This window comes from Sminthopsis crassicaudata, chromosome 2 (assembly GCF_048593235.1).
Source record: "Sminthopsis crassicaudata isolate SCR6 chromosome 2, ASM4859323v1, whole genome shotgun sequence".
Classification (NCBI taxonomy): domain Eukaryota; kingdom Metazoa; phylum Chordata; class Mammalia; order Dasyuromorphia; family Dasyuridae; genus Sminthopsis; species Sminthopsis crassicaudata.
In genome coordinates this window covers 226,335,755-226,358,587 of record NC_133618.1, presented here as the reverse complement: position 1 = coordinate 226,358,587, position 22,833 = coordinate 226,335,755, and the positions used below count along the sequence as shown (strand labels likewise).

Here is a 22,833-nt window from a genome sequence, read left to right as displayed (position 1 = left end):
TTTCATCTGCTTTCAAGTAGTTTATTATCTAATATGGAAGACAACATACTGAAGAAAGCTAAAAATCTATGGGAGGAGCAAACCAGGAGGTATCTGGTTCAGAAAAAAATGCCAAGAAGAGTGGGTGATAGAAAATGGAGTTACCGGAGCAGATAGGTGACAGAGTGGATAGAGTATAAGCCCTGAAGTCAGGTGAACCTGAGTTTTAATCTATCTTCAGACACCTAAAACTTCCTAGCAGTCTGACCCTAGGCAAATCACTTAACCCAATTGCCTCAGGGGAAAAAAAAAAAAAGATAGAACAAGAAAATCATTACCAGGAAAGTTGGGACTTTGTCCTCCATCCAAATTAGAGATAATGGCAACTTAGGATGAGTTGGAAAAGTATTTTCTTTCAAAATCTGAGTTAAAAATATTTTTTAATGATAAGATTTCAGGTTATTTTTTCCTGAATATTGTTCGTATTGTTATGCAGAGCTGCTGAAGAAAATTGAGTAATATCAATGAGTTAAAAGAATTATGTAAATTTGGAGAGTATTTGAATTATATAGTAAGATCAGAACCTATATTGTTAGGAGGAGTTGAGAAATGTGTGGCAAGGGAAGAATTAAGGAAAGGTTTTATAAGTCTTTTGGCTAGGAGCTTAGCTGTGAAAATGAAGAGATTCAGGATTCTTGCTTGAGAAGATTATAGAGAAATGACTTTTTTTTGGGGGGGGAGAGGGGAAGTAGGATACATTTATAGACAGTCTGAAAGAAACAGTATTAAACGATGATACTAAAGGTGCCTGAAGGGTAAAATTCCCATAGAAGAGATTGAAGTACTAAACCATGTTGGCTCCTATACTTGATAAGTTTTAATTAGGTGTGCTTTCCCCTATTTTGAGTTATTTTTATGCAGCATTATTTTATCTTCTTCTAAAAAGAGTCAGTCACACTTAATTCCTAAAGTGCAAATATCCAGTAAAACTCATTGGATCTGATGGAAGGGTAGAGATTTCAATAACCTCTGATTTTGCTTTCTCATCTTAGTTTCCAGCTGACCTTGACCAGTTTGATCCATTACTGCCAACACTGGAGAAAGCATCACAGCTGCCAGGTTTATGCGAGTCAGAAAGGATTGAAGCTGGAAACACTGGGGTAACCGTCAAATCAGAAATCCTACCAACTGCCCTTCAGTCTACCCCAGCCAGACCTCCTCCTCGGCTGAATAGTATGTATTGAATGCAAAGTTTTTTTTAAAAAATGTTTTCTTAAGAGGGTATACTATACATGGTTGCATTTAGACATCTAGGAACTTTGGCCCCTTAGTGAAATCAGTGAGTGAAATAGCAACTGATATTATACCAGAAATTGTTCATTAGAATTTTATTTATTGATTTCATTATATCTAGATATATTTTAAATTATTTGAACAGTCTCTAAACCTATTATATAAATATGGAACATGGGATTCATGTGCCCAAACAGGACACTACTTAATACCTATTTCTTAGATGTATTTTTCAGTGGAACAAATGCAAACTTATATCCACGATCAAATATACCAGATTCTTAATTTTTAGTTCACCAAATATGGAAGTTTGAAACAAAAAATCATTATTTGAAGAGTCCTTGGTCAATGAATGGAATAAATTTCCTGTTAAGTTTATAGTGAAGAAATTAGCTACTTGGTGCAATGGTTTTATAAATTAAAGAGTCAAATTTTACTTCATGTCTGATACTAAAAAACATATTTTCCCCTCTGTTGTCAGTGGTTTGACTCTAGATAGGTCATTTCTCCTCATTTCTCCTCTTTGGATCTGTTCCTCATTTGTAAAGTGATTAAAATAAGTAACTTTTAGGGCCTTTCCAATAAAAAACAAATATAACGAGAAGTATATCAGTTGAAAAATTACAATTGAATTGCTACATGGAAAGCTATTTGCATTTTTCATGTCAAAATAAGATAGTATTTATATTGGTCAATAAAAATTACACTTTCATCTTTTGAGAACTTTCCACATTTTGATAATGAGTTGTTTTTGACTGAGAGAAGAAAAGAACAGAAAAAAAATTATTGACTAAATGATAAATAGGCCAATTGAACCAAGAAAACCAATCAAATCACGAACAGTTTATTAAGCACCATCTATGTTCTAGGCATCATGCTCAGTACTGGGAGAATACCAAGAAAGTTTCTCAAAAAGAGAACTCTAAACATGAGGGAATAAGTGAAAAAGCACAAAGTTGGGAGATAAAATATCTTCTATGAGGACTAGCACAAAGACTAGTGTAACTGTATTGCAACAGTTCTAAATAGAAAAGATATGTCAGGTATTTTGGGTCACCAACAAGATAGAAAATGAGACCTTTTTTCCTATTTCTCACAATCTAAAACAAAAATTGTGCTCCAAGATGAATCAATTTCAGCTGTCTTCATAGTCTAGGACCCTGAAAGTTCAAAAAAAGGCCTATGAAATCTACTTTTAGCTTACAAAAAAACCCCTGTTTCCATACTCTCCATTCCTAAACCTATCCTATCTCACTAATAACAAGGTTTTATTAGCCACCTGTTCCATACACTAGCCGCAAATTTCAACTCCATGTTTCAGACTGCTCTTCTTTGTTTTAGTACCATGGAGATCGAAGTTTATAAGCTGCTGAATTTTCCTAAGTCTCAATGTACTTAGCTGTATAGCAGGGCTCTGTGCTGCAAAAGATCTCTGCAGGACAGTACAAGAACAGAGGGAAAGCAGAAAGACAGAAATAAAAATAGAAAATTATTCCAAACCTTAAAATCCCACTCCTCCAAAGCCTTAGAGATCCAAATTCTAAATAACAGAAATTATCTCAGCACCATTTTGGCAGCTCTGAATTGACCAGAGAACTGAGGAACAGAGAATGAGGCAATACACCATTTTTTTGGGAAGGAGGGACTACTTGCCACTCCATTCAGCCTTAGGGAAAAGGGTCCAGCATCCAGCTGGCACCAGTTCTATCCCTTTATAAGCCACTTGCAGTTGAGATCTAGGCTGGTAAACCATGAATTTCTCAGTGTGAGAAAAATTAAATCAAGCCACCAGGGAAACCACTATTACAGGGGAGGAAGTAAGTGACAAGGGAAAAAGACTGAAAGTACAAGATTTCTGTATAAGAGGAATGAACAAATGTCATAGTCAAGAAGTGCAACAGAATGGCAAAAGAGGACTGGTAAAAAGATTTATTTGTAAATATACACAAGGAAATAGAGGTGAAGACAGAAACCATGGAGGTAATGGTAGTAGAAAGGCCTGGGGTGTTGTAGCCAAAAACTTTTACCATCCCACCTACAAGTAAATCGATGTTTTTTTCGTGGTATGTTACAGAATGAGAAGATTCATGAAAAGGGGGAGAAGCTATAGAGGAGAGTATATGATGTGCCCTGGTCAAATCCATGCTTAGCAGTGTGGAAAGATGATCACTGTGGTCTTAATAGGAAGAGAAAAATCTGCAGAGTAGGAAATAATTAGGGAAAGGAGAAAGGCCTTATTTTTTTTTTTTTTTTTTTTTTTTTTTTTTTTTTTTTAGTATAAGGCAGTTTTACTGATAAATACTCTTTTGTGAGCCTGGTTTTGATTATTGCCTGTGAGAACTGCTCATTGAAAACTGAAATTCCTGACTTAGGAAGAGGGGAGTTAGAACTTCTGTGGACAGCTAGCAATATGAAGATATTATGGGGAGACTTCCTTTGGACATTGTCTTCTCCCCTCTGTCAACTGCAGGAATAGATATCGAATGAGGCACAATGGAAAGTAGAAATCCATTGGATAGTCTCTTTAAGACAGTGGCAGAAAGTGTTTGAAGGGGACAGCCCAGAATGCATACCCCCAAAATTTTGATTCCGTGAAGAATATAGAATTGGAAGGAATAGGGGCCTTGGGGCCAGAGAATGAATGTTTAGAATAGACAGAGTTTATAATAGAGTTAAAGAGAAATCATCCTTTAGATGGGGACCAAAAAAAAAAAAAAATTAAAACCTAATAAACAAAAGTAGTTGAAAGGAAGGGAAGCACAAGAGGAAATTGACTTCCCTATATGGGAAGGAAATAAAGAAAAAAGAAGTAAATTATCACCCGAAAAAGGCATGAAAATAGGGAATTAATAAGCCAAATTCCAAAGGAAAAGAGATGACAAATGGAAGGGAACATTGGGCATTAGGGTAAGACATTCACCTTAAAGATTAAGTAAAGTAAATGAAAAGACAGCACTGTATTAACATTGGAAGAAAATAAAAAAAATTAAGTTGGGAAAAACAATGTAAGAGGCAAATGGAGGAAAATGCAAACACAGAACTTGTAATGTGAGGAAATTAAATAACCCAGTAAAATAAAAAATAGTTACATTGGATAAGAAAACCAATCTTTTAGTTATTAGAAATGCATTTTAAAAAAACCAAACATGGGCAGCCTAGCTAGTGTAGTGGTTAGAGCATCAGCGCTGAAATCAGGATGCCTTAAAAATATAGCCTCAGAAACGTAACACTTCCTGGATGTGTGATCCTGGGCAAGTTACTTAATCCCAGTTGTCTCAGGGGGGAAAAAAATAATTAAAAATAAAAAACTAAAGATATAGAAAAAAATAAAACTATTGGGATAGAAATGTCTTCTTGTATGATGTAAATTCAAAGAGCAGAAGAAGTTGCAGTCATGCAAAATTTAAAATAAAGACAAAATATTTTAGTCTGATGGAAACCATAGATAACAAACTGTTATCAATAATTATAACCTCTAAGTGTTTTAACAAATTTATAAATGAAACAATAGCTGAGACTATAAGAAGACACAGTAAACCGGGAATTTAATATCTAAACCCAAAAAAAGCATCGTAAGCAATGGAGATACACTAGGACCTTTCCCTATAAACTTAGAGAATGAAGCAAGGATGCCTAAGTGTACTATTACTATTTTTTCAGATTTATTTTTATTTTCTTCTGATTTTTAATAGTATTTTTCGAATTATGTGTACCTAGAGTTTTCAATATTCATTCATGCACGACTTTTGAGTTCCAACTTTTTCCTTCCTCCTTCCATTACATGACCCCTCCTCAAGACAGCAGACAATCTGATTTAGGTTACACATGTACAATAACTTTCCATATTAGTCATTTTTGGGAAAGAAGAATCAGAACAAAAGAGAAGAACCACAAGATATTTTTTTCAAAAGGTGAAAATAATATGGTTTAATCCTCATCCTTGATACTTTCTCTGCTTGTGGATGACATTTTCTGGTGCGGAGATAGCATTCCAGATATGGCTTAAACACTGTCATCAAGTCAGGAAAGTAGAGGGCTTTTACAATGACATGAAGTCTGGTTTGGCAGCAATTTATAATATGTGGAGATGAATAATATAGTAAAACAGGAAAGCACTTGATTACAGAGAAGTTTCAATGCCCAGTGATCTCCAAAGTAAGCAATATTGAGCCATTAAAATAAACATTGATTAATAGTTGGATAATAGTGAATTTGCCAGGTAATTAAAATTGTTTACAATATTCATCAAAACCATTTTAATAGAAATTTCCTAATATTATTTCCATGTAAAATTTCAATAATAAAACTTTTTTAGCATCTTTGAGCTATTCTGTGTAACATACAATAAAATTTAGTATAACTGATCAACATATATCAAAAATATATTACACTTGCTTATTGTCCTCACACTTCTGCAAAAATGAAAAGGGTTTTATTATATCTTTTCTTAAGGGTTAAATATGATTGTTATAGTTTCTTAGCATTTAGTTTTAGTTCTGTTGTTAATTCTATTTATAACATTTTAGTTAAATATTTTTTTCCTCATTCTGCTTGCTTTGTTTTTATCATTTCACATACTTTTTTCCCTCTCTAAACAAATTTTTAAAATAATAGCTTTTTATTTTCAAAATACATGTAAGGATAGTGTTCACTATCTATACCCTTGCAAGCCTTGTGTTCCAAATTTTTCTTCCTCCCTTTTCCATCCCTTCCCTTAGATAGCAAGTAATCCAATTCATGTCGACTTATATTTAACAGCTGTCTTTACAGTCTTAATTTCTTACAAACTCAGAAATATTCCATTACATGAATAAATAATTTGGTTAGTTATTTTTCAGTCAGTATCTATTTTGTTTATAATTACCATAATTCCAATTTGCTTTCCAGAATTATTACACAATTTTTCTAACATTTGACTCTTCCTTTTTTGGGCATCTTTACTAATTTGCTGGGTACAGATTAATTATCATTTGCTTATATTAGTGATTTGGAACATTTTTTCATATGATTTATTAATTTTCAATTCAAATTTTGAGAATTATTAGTTCATATTCATTGACCACTAACTTATTGTGATTATTTAGAGATTTTATGTCTTAATTGATTGATTAATTAATTGATTCAATTAATTGATATTTTAGTTATCAGACTTTTATCAGAGATGGAGATGGTAAGGATTTTTTTTCCTTCAGATTACCACTTCTCTCATCCTAGTTGCATTCGTTACCTTCATGCAACATCAGTTTTTCATTTCATATAATCAAAAATTTAGGGTTTTCCCTTTTTAAAAAATTTTTATTACTTGCATTTCACAATAAACATTTTTGTGAAATATACCTTATAGTGATTATAAGGCAGCTCAAAAGAATTCTTTGCTTCTTAGTTCTTGGTTGTGTTTTATGCTCATTTGTTATTTTAAAAGTTCTCAATAAATGAGTATCTGCAGAATATATGAAGTATCATTACATTGTGAAAACTTTGTTAAACTCCTTAATGAAACATTTCTATAGAGCTTTGTGATGTTCACCACTATTTTGTGACTTTTTGTTTGTTTTGTTTGTTTGTTTGTTTGTAGGATTATCTGAACTTGAATTGGGTGGTCTAGATCATCAGTTTGGGCAGCCAGGAATAGATGACCAAGTTCCATGGGCAAATAACACATTAACTACAATGAATCAAGGAACTCTGAATAAACCAGAAGAGTAAGTAGCAAGTAGATTTTAACTTATTTGTATTTTATATGGCTATCACAAAACAATTTTCACAACTAACTTGCAATAAACTACTCTGTAGCATTTAACCATTTAAGTACTTTTTAAAGATGTTTACCATTAATGGAAAACACTATTTTATGTCACAATAATATAACTAATTATATATAATACAGCACTTATCTTGTCTAAGTCAAATCTTTTTAAACTGGGTTAACTAAAAGTGCATTTAGGAGGAAGCCACAAAAAATAGGCATCAGTAAAAGCTCTCTGATTGCAGCCACCAAAAATTAATTCAAAAGCAAATGCTTAATGAATCTGAGATGTTTCTGGCAGTGCTTGGCCATGTTGTATCATGCAACTTTATTGCAGCCTTGATACTAAACATATAATAAGCACCCTTTGCATTGCTCATGCAGTAATGCTGCCCGAAACACATCAGCTCAGATTAAAGATGGGGCTGCATAAAAATTTCTTAGGAGAAATGGGTTTGTGAATGGAATAAGTTTCAAAAGCCATGGTCCAAGGCCTTGTACTAGATGCTGAAGGGCATACAAAACAGCATGTGCCACAGTCCTTGCCATTTAGGAACTAAAAACCTAAGACAGGAAACTATATAAGCATCAATAGATTAGTAGCAACATAAGTGCCAAATAAACAGAATGTGCTGTGATACAATATGAGTCAGAGCCATCACTGCAGGTTGAAATGGTTGGAGATGAGGATGAATCCTCTGTTGATGGAAAAGGTAGTGAGTTTGTTTTATGACATGTCAAATTTGTGGGAGGATATGAGTAAGGTAAAGTAGAAATGTCCAACACACATTTGATTTTTTAATTCAAGGAAGATGTTTGGGTTATATATAAAGATAAAAGAATCATTTTGAGCAAAGGCTATGGAATTAATTAGCATCTCTGAAAGCATAAAGTTTTATAGAGAATTCCAGGCAGAGGACTAAAATCTTTTAGTGATATTAGTATTTAATGAGCAAGAAAAGAAAGAAGCCTTTAGAACCAGAAAATAGAGAGGTAAGATGATAGGATAATGTGGATAGTTAAGAAAAGAACCAGAGAAACCAAGAAAGAGATGATTTCAAAAAGAATAGTCAATAGTATCAAATGATTATTGATTAGATTAAGATAATAGGGATCAGAGGGAAAACTTGAGATTTATCCTGGAGAAAAGAAGAATTGGTAGGGGGTGGGGAAGAGTATATGTAGTTGTCTTTAGGTGTTTTAAGAGCTTTGGTAGAAATATTAGACCTTGTTTTGCTTGGTCCTTAAGACAGAAATTAAGAAAAATGAATAGAAGTTGCAGAAGCACCTTATTTTGGTCTCACTTTAAAGGAAATATTCCTTTAGAATGGGAAGTGGAATTGTCTAAAAGTTGGATGCCTCCCTCAAGAAAATATCACTGGAAGTGTTCTGGCAAAGATAAATGATTTTCCAGGAATGTTGTCAAAAAGGGAATTCTCCAGTTGTGTATTAGACTAGATGATCTTTGTTCTATTCTTTAATTAGGTCATTGGTGACTTTCATTATTAACAATTTTGATAAAATGGTAGAAACAGAAGCCATATTGTGGGGAATTAAAGAGTGATTGTGTAGTGAGGATGCAAAGGCAGCTGGTTTAGACTAGCTTCTTAATATATTTAGCAGAGAAAGTAGAGAAGCAGGTTAGCAAATAAAGGTGATTGAGAGACCGTCTGGTGTAATGGACCAGACTCTTATTAAAATCAAAGGACTTGGGTTCAAATTGTAGTTCTGCTACTACATACTAACACTTGTACATACTAACCTTGTACAAATCAACATCTTTAAGCATTAGTTTCCTCACCTGTAAAATGAGAAGGATTAGACTAGAAGTCTCTTCTCAAACTAATTTTTTAATCCTGTGAAATAGAATTTTCCCTTTGTATACACAAGGAATAATATGTAATATTAAGCTTTCTGGTTTGCAAGGCTCTTATTTACATTATCTCATTTGATTATCATGCCAATCCTGAGACTCACATGTTATTATAGTCCCCTTTTTAAAGATAAAGTTATTGAAGTTTAAAGCAGTATGATTTACCCATGGTCACATAGTGTCAAAAGTGGAATTCAAACCTATGTATTTCCTGTTTTCAGGTCTAATACCACATAATAATTCCTTTCTGTATAGAAATATAAAAATCAATATCAACAGGGAGTTTGAATATGATGAGAGAGGGTACTAATCATAGGGAAGAAGGAGATATGGGATGGAAGTACTCATGATTGGAGGGAAAGTAGGAATATCTCTTCCTTTGGAGTAGGAGTGAGGCACAAGAAGATGGTTCTAGATACAAAAGAATTTTTATATGAAGTAAATCATGCTCATCTTGACTCTTCCCAGTGTTGTAGGAGAAAAGTTCACCTGAAAATGAGATGAGCCCAGTTGAAGTTTCATGATTTTTTTCTAGGAATGATCTAAACCCTATGCTAAAGAATGCAATCTTTAGGAATGATATATTAGAGATGATTATAGTGAGTGCAATAGAAGTTGAGAGAATCTACTCATTAAATTAGTATTGAAGTGACTTAACTATAAAGCAGAACTAGGTAGAGAGTAGAGAGGGATTAGGAAATACTAAAAGGGTTCATTCCTACTATAAATCTCAATGAAGAACAGGTTCATTGAAACATGGAAAAGGCTCTAAAGGATATAATATCAAATGCCAAGGGCTTTTGCATTCAGAGGAAATAGTAAATCAGAGCTGAGATGGGATGCTGATATGCATGTGATGATATCATCTAAGTGATAATATTCATGATTTAGTGAATGAATATGAGCAGATGTGAAAAAGAAGTAGGGAAAGATGACAAAACTGAGGATGCCAAGTGATTTTTCATAGTAGTAAAAAAATAATAGAATAATAACAAACCTTAGTGCAAGTGAATTCATCTGCTCTCATCTGACCTCCCATTTTTCTTTTAAGATCAAGAATTGTAAACATTGTTCCTTGAAGACAATAAAGACTACATTGATGTTCTTTTAAGAACATTAAAGATAGTGATAGTGACAAATCATTTGCATCAAAGGAGAACTTGTGAGCAAAGAACAGGTAGCCATCTTCTAATAGTCTAGGGAATGGTGGGAAAAGAAGAAAGCAGTAGGTAAAATCTAATTTCTGATAAGTGGAGAGTATAATGGGAGCAAGTGAAGGAAAAATTCAGTATAAGTCCATAATCTGTTGTAGGGTTCACAGGACACAGTGAAGCAGTAGTTGGAGGTAGACTTTATTGATTTCTTGGGGTCAATTAATCATTGTCACAGGCCCTATTTGAATTTATGAAGAGAACTCTTCTTGACTCGAGGTTCAGTACTTTTATCTACTATGCCCTGTGGTTGGCCTGTCATTTCTTTATAGACTATCCCTATTTAGAAAATTCCCTCTTCAAATTAGCAACTGTTCTACAGTTTATTAGTGTTTTCCAGAGTCACACAAACAAGACAAGATGGAATTTGAACTCAGGTCAAATAATTTTTTTGATTTTTCCATTAATCAGTGCAGTTTATATGTTGTTGGTTAATGTAGCAACTATTAGGGCCAAATTAGACAACATGACATCAGATTGTTCAAAGCTTTACCAACCTTTTCTCCTTTTGCTGCTTATCAGTTTGAGAACATTTCCACATCATTTTCTTTCTGATGTTTTGTGTCTTCTCAGACACGAATCCCTAGTGCTTATCTTTAAATTATAGTCAAATTGATAATATAACTTTATACCATTAGATAAAGATTCCTTATAGGGAAACTCTTCAAGAATTTATTGATTTATCAACTTCTAATATATATATATATATATATATATTTGTGTGTGACCTGAGGTAGACTGAGGTAGATAATGAGTTTTAAGGAGGTTTGAAGAATGATCAACATGGATATTGAAGTCCCCATAAATAAAGAATTGGGGAGGAAAGAAAGATGCTGCTGTGTATTTACTTCTTCCAGTTTGTTAGTAGTCTTCTGTCTTGATCATGCCTTTGAAATTTGGTCAATATAAATATGATTTAAAGAATTCAGGAAAAATTGGTTGGTGTTTATTTTCTGGTCCTAATTCCTGGTTCCAGACCCACACATGTACTAAAATGAAGTTTGCATATTCTAATATGGTAAATACTAGGATTGCTGATATTTTACCATGGCCTGATCTGGTAACTGTGGCATTTACTGTCACTTTGTGGAATTGGAATTGCAAGGCCAACATTGAAGAGGCTGTTTGCTTCTTCCTAGGTACTTTGCCTACGAATAGGATAAGTTGCTACCAGATAAGCGGTGGTTCCTTGGTCATGGCCTTGTAGTCCATACAGCTTGATTTCCCCTAGAAGCAATTAACTGATAGACCTTAGCAAGCTTTTCCCCTCAATTATCATAAGCTTTTTAAAAATTAAAAACTTCTACTAAACAGGCAGGCAAAATAATTAAGGAATATAGCAGTCTTGAGGAGCAGGTTATTTAAGAAAGTATATTCTTAGGACTACCTTTCTTCCCAATCTTAAATTAATATAGACATACCTCAGAGATAATGTGGCTGTAGTTCCAGACCACTTCAATACAGTGAATTTTGCAGTAAAGAAGGTCATACGATTTTTTTTTTAGTTTCTCATTGCTTATAAAAGTTATGTTTACATTAGTGTAGTCTGCAGTAGCATTACATTTAAAAAATAGTGCTACTTTTAATTTCAAAATAATAATTACTAAAAATGCTAACCATCATCTCAGCCTTATGTCATAATTAACATTTCCCTAACTACACCAAAGAAACAGAGGTAGAACTCTGAGCTAGTAACACTTTATTAAAGGATCCATTGCCCCTCTGATAAAGTGGACATCAAATGTTCCTCTTGATCTGAGATGTCTCATCTTCTCAGGGCCCTGTCTTTATAAGGCTAGATTCTAGTCTAGTCACTCTGGAACAGCTATATCAAATACAGAATAATTTGACATTGATTGGCATATGATGCATAAGTAAAATAAGCAATGTGTCAGAGGGTCACAAGTTGGGTGAGGCAAGGAATATCTCTACATAAGATGAAAGGGCTTTTCCTTAATTTAGAAAGGAAGAAATGGTACAAACTATCACAGCCAGTGATCTAAATGGCTATAAGATGGCTATCTATGACTGTTGGAGAACTGAGTGGTCTGGAGGTACAGAAATATTTTGGGGAGGAAATTTTATTTATTTCCATGTAACTGTGATCTCTACCACACTGGACTTGGTCACTATGACAAGAAAAAACAAGCGAGAAGGACCTTCCTATAATTAAGTGAACTTAGAATCTGCAAGTTATAACTCTTGGGCCTAATATACAGAACTTTGATATGATTTATCAAATTGATTAATACTGATTGGAAGTAGAGTAAGGGTCCAAATGAATTATTTCTTATACTTCATTGAATTGTATTCTTCTTGCTTGTAGAGAGTCTTCCCTTGATTTTGATGCCTGCTGACTGACCTGGATGGTGGTTGCTGAAAGTTGGGGTGGCTATGGCAATTTAGCAGAATAGAAAAGAATGGAATTTGCTGCATTGTTTGACCCTCCTTTCTCTTGAAAAATTGGTGGACATTGTAGGGTGATTAATTGGCCCAGCTTCAATATTGTTGTTATCTCAAGGAATAGGGAAAAGCTCCAGCAAAGGGAGAGAGATGGGGAAATGACCAGTTGATGGAGCAGTCAGGACACAGCTAACATGTATTGATTAAGTTTGCTGTCTTATATAGATATAGTTCATGGCACTCCAAAATAATTAGAATAGTAACATCAAAGATCACTGGTCATAGATTGTCATAATAGAGTAATCATTTTGAAAATAGTCGAAACATTGGAAGAATAATTAAAATGTGACACAGACAGTATATAAGCACATGCTGCTAGAAAAATGGTGCCAAGAGATTTGCTCAATGCAGGGTTGCCACAAATCTTCAATTTGTAAAAAAAAAAAAAAACCAACAAAACAAACATTATCTATATAGTGCAATAAAGTAAAGTATACCTGTATATACTCATTGCTTAATCTAATCTAGGCTTTTTACCAGTACTTGAGTAGAATGCTTCTTTCAGATCATCTTTTAAGTTTTAACTTAGAATCAAGAATTTTGGAGCATGTGCATGGCTGTGCAACTTCAGGTCTCATTGATTGTGCTTTCACCTGAAAACCAGAAAATTCTCCAGTCTGTCTTTCCACCCAAATTTTGTGTTCCACTTATTGTAGCTCTTTAAAAAAAAATAAAAAAAATAGTCCAAAGAATATAACTTTTTAGAAATATAATGGAACATTTCAGATTTCTATGAACGGAAGCAAGATTCAAAACTATCAGTGAAATGGCTAGACGAAGTTTGGTCAGATGGAATATGTCTTTCAATTATTTAGACTAATAGAAAAAATTTACAAGTTTATAGGTAAATTATTTTTATAGCTTTAAAAAAATGCAGAAGCATAGCCAAAATGATAGAGTAGAAGTAGCAGCCCAGTTCAATTCTCCCAAAATTTGCCTCCAAGCAACATTAAAATAATACTTCAAATTGAATTCTGGAGTGGCATAGCCAATAAAAGATCAGGATAAAACTTTTTGCTAGTCTAAGACATCTTAGGAGGTTGGCAGGAGAGGTTTGTAATCCTGGAGTTGGGACCAAAGTAAAGTGCGTGCACACTAGTTGTAGACTTTGAAGGTGGCTGCAGAATCCACAAGAGTTTATTATTTGATAATTATCTGATGGTTTTGATGATTTCTGCTCCATAGTTTGAAGTCTTTTACCTCTACTTTGCATCATTTTCATTGATATTCTAGACTTTTAGTTGTTCCTAATGAATTTTGTTATTTTTATCAAACTCAATAAAGCTCCTTCTTGGTAATTTGATTAGTATAGCTCAAAAAGGATATATTAACTCTAGTAGTATTATCGTTTTCATTACTCTGGTATAGCCTACCCATAAGCATTGAATAATACTCATAACTATTTAAGTTGTTTTTTTTAATCTCTTTAATCAAGTACTTTGTAATTGAATCTGTTCAAGTTTTTTATGTGCCTTTGGAGGTTGATAATTATCTCATTACCTTTTCTGATTCCCTGTTGTTTTCTAGTAAATTATCATATCATCAACAAATAGGAGCAGTTTTATCTTTTCTTTATCCTGATTCCTTTAATTTCTTTCAATTCCTTTACATTCTTTCTCTTATAAATGCTGTTATTAGCATTTCCAGAACTATAATAAGTAACAGTGGGGTGGAGCGAGCATCTCTGCTTCATTTTTGTATTTATTGGAAAAAATTCTAGTGTATCTCCTGTGTTGGTGATGGTTGCTTTTGGTTTTAGATGGATGCTTGTTATTTTAAAGAAAATTCACCCAACCTCAAGTCTTGGAAAGAACAGGCGGAAGACCACTTTGGCTAGATCATAAAAATCATTAAAAGGAAGTATCGTGATATATAATAAGCCTGGTGATGAAACATTTCTACTTAAAGTCCTTTTCAAATCCTCTAGTTAGTCATTCCTTAATTCTTCAAACTTTAATATGTGCAAGTATTATTGTATACAATATTATAATATAAGTATTGTATTTAAGATAAGATTGAGTTGTATGATCAGAAGATAATCATAGATGTCAATCTTGAAGGCATTTAATTTGGCCTTTGAGAAATGAAAATAATTTCTCTAAGCATTAGAATAGGGGAATTTACTCTAGAAGAAGGAACAATATGAAAAAAGACATGGGAAATGGGAAAATTTCTTTGGAGAAAGGCAAATAGTCTAGCTTGCTTGAGTATAAGCTTCATTTAAATAAATAGTGGTAGTGCAAAATTAAGGCTCTTAGAAGTTTAGGCTTTAAATTACATAAAGCAGTTGCCTTTTTTTTTTTTTTTTAAATGGAGGGAGAATAATATGGAATTTTTTTTTTTATTGGAATACCATTATTAAATTGTTTCTTTAGGGGAATTAGACTATAGTGGATTGAAGGAAGAGAGAGCCATCAAGAATGACACTCTTAGCTTAGTTCCAATATTTAATATAATAGATGTGCTTAATAACAGTAGAAATAGAATTATGTAGAGATTGCTGTAAAATAGGCTAAGAGAAGGTGTGACATAAGATCAGTAAGATTTGGAAACTGATTCAGTGTGACAGAAAGGTCCATCAAGGAACCCTGTATTTTAGTTATAAATTAAAGAGATCTTCTTTTCTGCCCATTCACATAGCTTTAAGTCAGTTTGTTCATGGTTTTTCTATATCTGTGGAATTTCCCCAATTGGAAAAGTTTATAATTTTCAAATTTAAATAATATTGTACTTCCCCTTTTATGGAAAACTTATAAAATTATAAATAAGATTTCATTATAATCCTTATACAAATTTCCTTCATTGTACAAAATTCTTTTCCAAAAAGTATCCTTTTTGCTCACCCCTTATTTTGTAGTTATAAAGTAATTAGTTGCTCTTTTCAGAACTTTAATACTTCAGAAATCTGTGATTTTCTTCACAGAGTAGTTGGGAAGGGAAAAGGGAAATTGCTTCCACTGATAATGCCCCAATACCTAGAGTCCTTAGTAGATAGCTTTAGGAACCACCATTTCACAAACCCTTATTACCTCCAAATCATACTGACCAACCTTCTAAATTTATCTAGCCTAGTCCTCAGATAAAGAATGTGGCAGAATATAAACCCGTCTTTCAAAATTTTTCTTGTCAAGAGTTTGCATGATTAGCTCTCTAAATATGACAGTGGATGGAGCAAAAGCAGTTCTTAGCTACAATAAAATTTTTTCTTCATTTCCCTTGTGACTCTCTTAAAAAATATGATTTAGGGCATTTGTAGGGCACTAAAAGATAATAGGATGTTACATAAAACTTTAAATTATAGCAAGTCATTGAGTCCTCTCAGGAGCAGAGGTAATTCAACCAGAGTTATAGAGTGTATCATAAACCAGGTTCCCTTAATAAGGTCCCTTCTCGCTACCATCCCTACTTTTGAATCAAGTACAAATGAATCATGAGAATTAATTATGCAAATGAATCCTACCAACACTTTGGCTATTCTTGCATAGTAGTCTGTATGCGCTTATAGAATGTAATCTCCCTAGTTCTTTTTCTTGAATGACAGCTCACAAAATACTTGTGTGTAACTTATCTTTTTATACTATAAGCTTCTTGAAGTCAAGGACTATGTCTTTGGAGCCCCACATCATCTACCACAGTGTCTTGCACACATGGGGTGGGTAAATGGATGGGTGTATACATACATGCATGATCTTAAAAGCATGGTGGGACTAAATTTTCACTGTTAAAAAAAACATACAATCAGTCTAGCTCCTTAAATTGGTCAGTCTAGAAATAATTCCTGTTGCCTAAATAATCCTGTGTTTTCATCTTCAGATGACATAAAATGAATTTGTTCACTATTTTATTCTAGTTTTTAAAACTCAGAATTCTGCTGTTTATATTCCTATATATAATTACCTATAAAGTGACTTTTAGGTAATGCATATTGAGAAGTAAGGTGCTAAACAAAAAAATGGGAAGGATGGCTAAAAAGCATTAAGTATTGTTTTAGACTAAACTATGAGCTCTTTTCATATTTTAAGAAATAAAATACTTTTTAAATTTTCCTTATTTAAACTCTGTAACTTGATATTATCAAAATTAGTAATTATATGCTGCTAACAGTTGGCATGTTTAAAAAGCTTTTCTCCATTGCATAATTTTGTTGATAGTAAATGTTATTTGATAAATATCCTTTGTGAAAAATCATTTTAATGTTACTTAACATTATTTTGAGTTTAATTGTATTGAATTAATTTTTAATTTTTTCTTCAATTTTATGACCAGTGGACCACTAAGTGAATGAATTTGAAGCCAAATCAAATTGTTTCATCAAAATTTTTGGACAGTTTTCCAGATCTTTGCTCTTGATTAAAATAACACTTTTCCTCTGTCTTTATAGACTTGAGATTTTCATTTAATTTTTTCAAAGCTAATGGGGAAAATATAGAGTATAACTCCAATACATGATGAACAACTGAAAAGCATGTTGAAACATAACAATTCTATTATATTTTATAAACTGAGTGTCTATTTCATTTTGAGTCGTGCTTTACTACAACAATATAACAATCTGAACAGAGAATTTTGCAGAATACTTGGTACCCATTAAAAAAAAAAAAACTGAAAAATTCTTTTTTCTTGATACCATAGATATTCAGCCTGATTATCTTTTCATTTTTTACAGCCAGTGCATTACCTCCCAGCTAGATGAGCTTCTATGCCCACCAACAACAATAGAAGGAAGAAATGATGAGAAAGCCCTTCTTGATCAGCTGGTATCCTTTCTCAGTGGCACAGATGAAACTGAATTGGCTGAACTAGACCGAGCCCTTGGAATTGACAAACTTGTCCAGGTATTCCATAAAGTTTGGATTATTTGAAAAATACTGTCCAAATAAAAAGGGAAGATAAGTGATCAAAATTATTAAAACTTTGATTACATGGCCTGTTTTACATAGCTAATTTTATAATTAATAATTCTTGGGGAACTTATCAGACTATCACATATGAATTATATATTTAATTTTGGCTTGGAGATAATCCCAAATTCTCCAAGGGTATGTCAACATAGTGAATATCCAAATTGCATCTGCCAAACTAGAGAGGTTTTATGTGAACTGGGAATCAGTCTTAACTTGAGTTTGGAGAGAAACTTGTAACCAGAAAGTTAATTGATTACCATTTGATGATTTTTTTTTTTTTTTTTTAATCATAGGAACTCATTAAATTATCTTTTAAGATATGAAGGGATTTCATTTAGCACACACTGACAAAATACATTCCTAAAGCATTGAGATAATTAGTTTTTAATTGTCATATGTTAATATTCTTCAGCTGATTTCATGTCAGCATCCCATCTCTACAGGCTGCTTCTTTCAGTTTAGGAGTTAGTTTGTTTCTTTTGTTGTTGTTCTGATTTAAGGATCAGTATATGAGAGATTTTAAGCTGGAAAAGAATATAGTGTAGATCTGTGTTTAGATGATTTTTAAACCTGTCCATAACACATTTTATAAAATTTAGTGATTTTTCATTGATTTAGAGGTTTTTGTGTTTTATTCTTTATTATTCCATTTGAAAGCAACATTATACATTTAGGTAGCAAGTAACCAAAGATGTTCAAGAAATATTTTCTGGAAGATATACTGTACTCAGACCAAAGATTATAATGTTAACAAATGTAACTAAACAAAAATATCACATTTTAGAAATTCAGTTTCAAATTGGCTTTGGTTCAATTTATAACAGGGAGGTGGATTGGAAGTATTGACAGAAAGATTTCAACCACAGCAATCAACACCACCTTTAATGATGGAGGAAAGATCTAGCCTATATTCTCAGCCTTACTCTTCAGCTTCACCTACTGCAAATCTCCCTAGTCCTTTCCAAGGCATGATTAGACAAAAGCCTTCCATGGGAACCATGCCAGTTCAAGTACCACCACCTAGAGGAGCTTTTCCTACTAATATGAGCATGCAGCCTCGCCAGACTCTGAACAGGCCTCCAGCCGCTCCCAACCAACTTAGACTTCAACTGCAACAAAGGTTGCAGGGACAGCAGCAGGTAAGTGGTGTTGTTTCAGAGTGGGTTCTTTATTCTAAATCTGAGAAAGCTTCACAGCTTTTTCTGTGGTACAAAAATAGCTGCTGTAATGCTGCAAAGGTGCTCATACAATGTTTATCAAAGAAAAATATTATCTTTATCTTAGCCTAAACCACGACTAAGGAACTTCTTTTTCTCCTTTGTCGCCCAATCACTGACTCAGGGAGAAGAAGAACCATTAAGAGTTTTGCCCAAAAAAAAAAAAAAAAAAAAAAAAGTTAATTGAGTTTATTCCAGTTTTGTTATTTTAAGAAGAAAAAATAAATAAAACTTTTTACTTTTTTAATTAAAGAGTGCCACAAAACTATGCAATAAATACTACAAATAGTAACATTGCTTTGGTTCCTTATTTATATCCCGTTAAGAATAAGTAATTATTAAAAGGAAAATGAAAAGAAGAAAAAGAAAGAAATGAAGATGAAGACAGTGATGTAATGGGATGACCAGGAATAGTGGGAATTAATGTTTAGGGTTTCCCTTTTTTAAAAAGAAAAAGGAAAAGATAGAAAACAATTTGAAATGGGTGTGAATTAGAAATAAACTATTCTAGTCTAATTCTTTATTCATCTCGAATAGAGACATTCAAATTAATGGACACAACTTTAATGGACTAACTAACAAGTCTTATTGAGGTAGTCAAAAAGCCATATAATCCCTACTATCAGTGCATTACTTGAGGAAAAGTTAATTATCATAATTAGGTGCTAAACAAAACACACCTCATGTTGCAAAGAATATTAAAGAAGATTGATTGGTAGTAGTAATTAGCAAGACTCCAATTATTGGAAGAAGAAAGATTTACAAGGTAACTGTTGTACATATCCTAAGTAACACAAAAATTACTGCATGTAGGCCTGATATAAATTAGAAGACTCTTGTTTTTTTGAATTAAATTTCAAGTTTATGATAGACTATTTGTAAAGACTTATAAAACCCATCACTTAATAACCCTAACTGCTGGTTCATAGAAATGAAATGAGTGTACAAAAAAATTCTTGAAAGTTAGTGCTCCTTCATATTCATCTTCAGGGATTATAACATTTGAATTATAATTTGCTTAAAATATGAGAGAAACCTTAATTTTGCATTCATATTTTTATCTAATAAACTCTCAGCTACAGTTTCTTAGGAGATAGTACTTTTGCTATACTCTGTCCAACTCATAACCTACCTGAAGTATTTTGTCCAGTGCAAGTGCATATTAAAATGTTCATTGGCAAGTGGAACATGTCCAGAAGAGAGTAAAGAGAATGGTGTAGAGACCTGAAATTTTCAAAGGATTGTCTTGTGAGAAAAAGTTTAAGCTTGATACCAGAAAGCAAAATTAAGACCTATGGTGGAAATTAAAAGGGGTTAGATCTCACTCAATATTAAGTAAAATTTCCGTACAATTAGAGCTTTTCAAAAAGAATGTAAGAAGGTAGCAAGTTCCCCTTCAGCAGAGAGGCTTCAAGCAGGGACTAGATGAGTACTTGTGTTTAGCTGAGTGCAACAAATTGTTAGTATGTACCAGAGACTAAGGATATTATGATAAAGTTAAACAATGTCATACCTCAAAGAACTTAGTTTGGATTCTTGTAAATAGGACTCATGCTTTGGTTAAAAGTTGGCTTAGGTAATATTTGAATTTTCTTGCAAATCCTTGTAAGCAACTCTATGAATAGTAATCACAAAGAATTCTTATTACCTTAAAGTTCTAGCAGATAAGAAATTGAGAGTATAATTTTTATCTCTATCCAATAAAAAGTTGTAAGAATGGAAAAGAAATCTGAGTATGGAAATTTCACACTATGTCCCACAAAAAGATCTGTTCCATAGTTTGTGATACTAGGAGAGTGTCTTCAAGTAAGAGATAAAGTATATCTATGAAGACTGGGTAAAAGATAAAGCTATTTTGGATGGGAGGCTTGAAAAAATCTATATTTTTAAAGTATTTTAAAATACACTATTTTTAAAGAGTACAACTTGTGAAATCTTGGTTGAGTCCCTTAATCTCCTTGGACTTAAGTTTCTTTATCTGTTTAAATGAAGACATTAGATTAGGTGGTCTCTGAAGTCACAGTTCTAGATCTGTGATTCTTTTAGTTCACATGGCCACTATACCATGGTGTTTTCAAAACACTCATCTCAAACTACCCTATGAAATAGAATGTTAGTATGAATTTTGAGAAGGGAGAAAACAAAATTGCAAAACAGTTGATAATACAAAAGACATGGAAACAAGTAGCTTAGCATAACTGAAACCTGCTCAAGGGAAAATAACAAATCAGTTAAGAACAATATTTATAGCTTCTTCTGTCTGTAGAGATAAGACATATATACCAACCCTTAAGTAAACATGGTCTCATAATTATCATTGATATTTGGTGATAGAGGGATGGAACTCTTTGGCATATAGTAATAGTAATATTTTGTTCCTTTAGGTTCTCAAAATTACAAATACATTTAGATATATGTCTAGACATATTTACCTATTTCATTTTTCAAAAATACAATTATAGGATTATGATTATTATTTCTCCCAGGAAACTTGGCTTGTCAAATTCATGTGCGGAAAAAAAAAAAAAAAGATTTTTTTTTTTTTTTTTTGCTATAGACTTTATGCATTAATAAAAGCTAAAACAATCTTAGAATATATTGTTAACACATATATTATTAAAATAACAATCCCATTGTATTTTGTGTAATTATTAGCTATAGGTAAACATTTATATTTATGTAGCACTTAAAGTTTAACAGTCACTGTGTTAAGTTCTTTGAATGTATTATCTCCTTTGATCCTCTCACAACAACCCTGAGAATTAAGTTCCATTATATCTGTTTTACAGATGAGGGAGCTATGGCAGACAGAGGTTTAGTGACTGGACCAGGCTTATATAGCTAATAAATATGTGAGGCTGGATTTGAACTCAGAGTTTCCTGAGTCCAAGCCTGGTGTTCTATCCACTGCACCACCTCTACCTAGCCTTAAGTTAGACTGTATAGTTAGATCATATAGACTGATTATTCATTTTTAGCATCGTATTTTTAAAGGGTAATTGCCCAAACTGGAAGGCATAGAAAATGTCAGTCAGGATGATGAGAGGAATGAAACATAAGCCCTGGCTGAAAGTGGACGCTGTATTTGCTGATGTTGGGGAAGCTGAGATTTATGTCTTACTTGAGCTTGGGAGTTCTGAGTCACAACAGAGTTAGTCCAGCATGAACTAAGTGAAATCCTGGGAGTTGTGGACCATTAAGATGATAAAGATTGGTGAATCAGCCTAGATTGGAAAAATAAGAGTCATTTATATCTTCTGATCCAGTCTACATTGGGATCCAGGTTATAAGCAGTTGCTGTACTTAAAATTTGAGTGGGATAAGATGGAGGAAGCGAACAGGTGTTAGAAATGTGTAAAATATGAAGGGTAAGTTGTTCAGCTTGGAAAAGAGAAAACTTACAAGATATTTATCTTTATGTATGTCAAGTATACACGAAAAGGGTTTTTTGGTTTTTTTTAGTTGACCAGAAGGCAAAACTAGTAAGTTATTGAGAGTTGAAAATTTATAGGGAGGTAGATTTTGATTTCACGTTAAAAAAAGAAGTCTTGGGGGCAGCTAGGTGGCACAGTGGATAGAGCACCAGCCTTGAATTCAGGAGGACCCGAGTTCAAATCTGGTCTCAGACACTTAACACATCCTAGCTGTGTGACCCGGGGCAAGTCACTTAACCCCAGCCTCAGGGAGAAAAAAAATAAAAAAAGAAGTCTCTAATAACTAGACCCTTCTAGGAGTAAAATGGCTGCCTAATGAAATAATGAGTTCCTTATCATTGGCAAAAAGTGATATGATGTGGTCCCTTGTATATATTCCCTTATTTCCACTACATACTTAGCTAGGCCCTTATCATTTTCTTATCTTGATTGTTGCAGAGGTCTTCTAATTGTTCTTCAATCCATGCTCCATATAACTGCCAAAAGTTATTTTCCTAGAGAAAAAAATCTGGGTATATTATCTTCCTATTCAATCTTCATTGATTCCATAATTATTTCTGTAATCAAATATAAACTTCTTTATTGGGCATTTAAAGCTCTTCACAGCCTGACCCCTTCCTACCTCTTAAATCTTCTTACATATTACTCACTTCCATAGTGAGTAACCATTCTGTTCTATTTATTGTTCCTTGCACATTATGGTCCATCTTCCT

General features: G+C 33.0%; 1 protein-coding gene across 12 annotated transcripts in view; it reads left to right on the top strand.

Moving 5' to 3' along the window:
* The window catches only part of NCOA1 (nuclear receptor coactivator 1), a 186,924-nt gene that overhangs the window by 137,433 nt on the left and 26,658 nt on the right, over positions 1–22,833 (top strand). For all 12 annotated transcript variants that reach the window (XM_074288361.1, XM_074288358.1, XM_074288363.1 and 9 more), the window contains 4 exons: positions 1,032–1,212; positions 6,848–6,974; positions 17,232–17,400; positions 18,294–18,608. In XM_074288361.1, the coding sequence (XP_074144462.1) occupies positions 1,032–1,212; positions 6,848–6,974; positions 17,232–17,400; positions 18,294–18,608 (792 nt within the window). The remainder of the gene's footprint in view (positions 1–1,031; positions 1,213–6,847; positions 6,975–17,231; positions 17,401–18,293; positions 18,609–22,833) is intronic.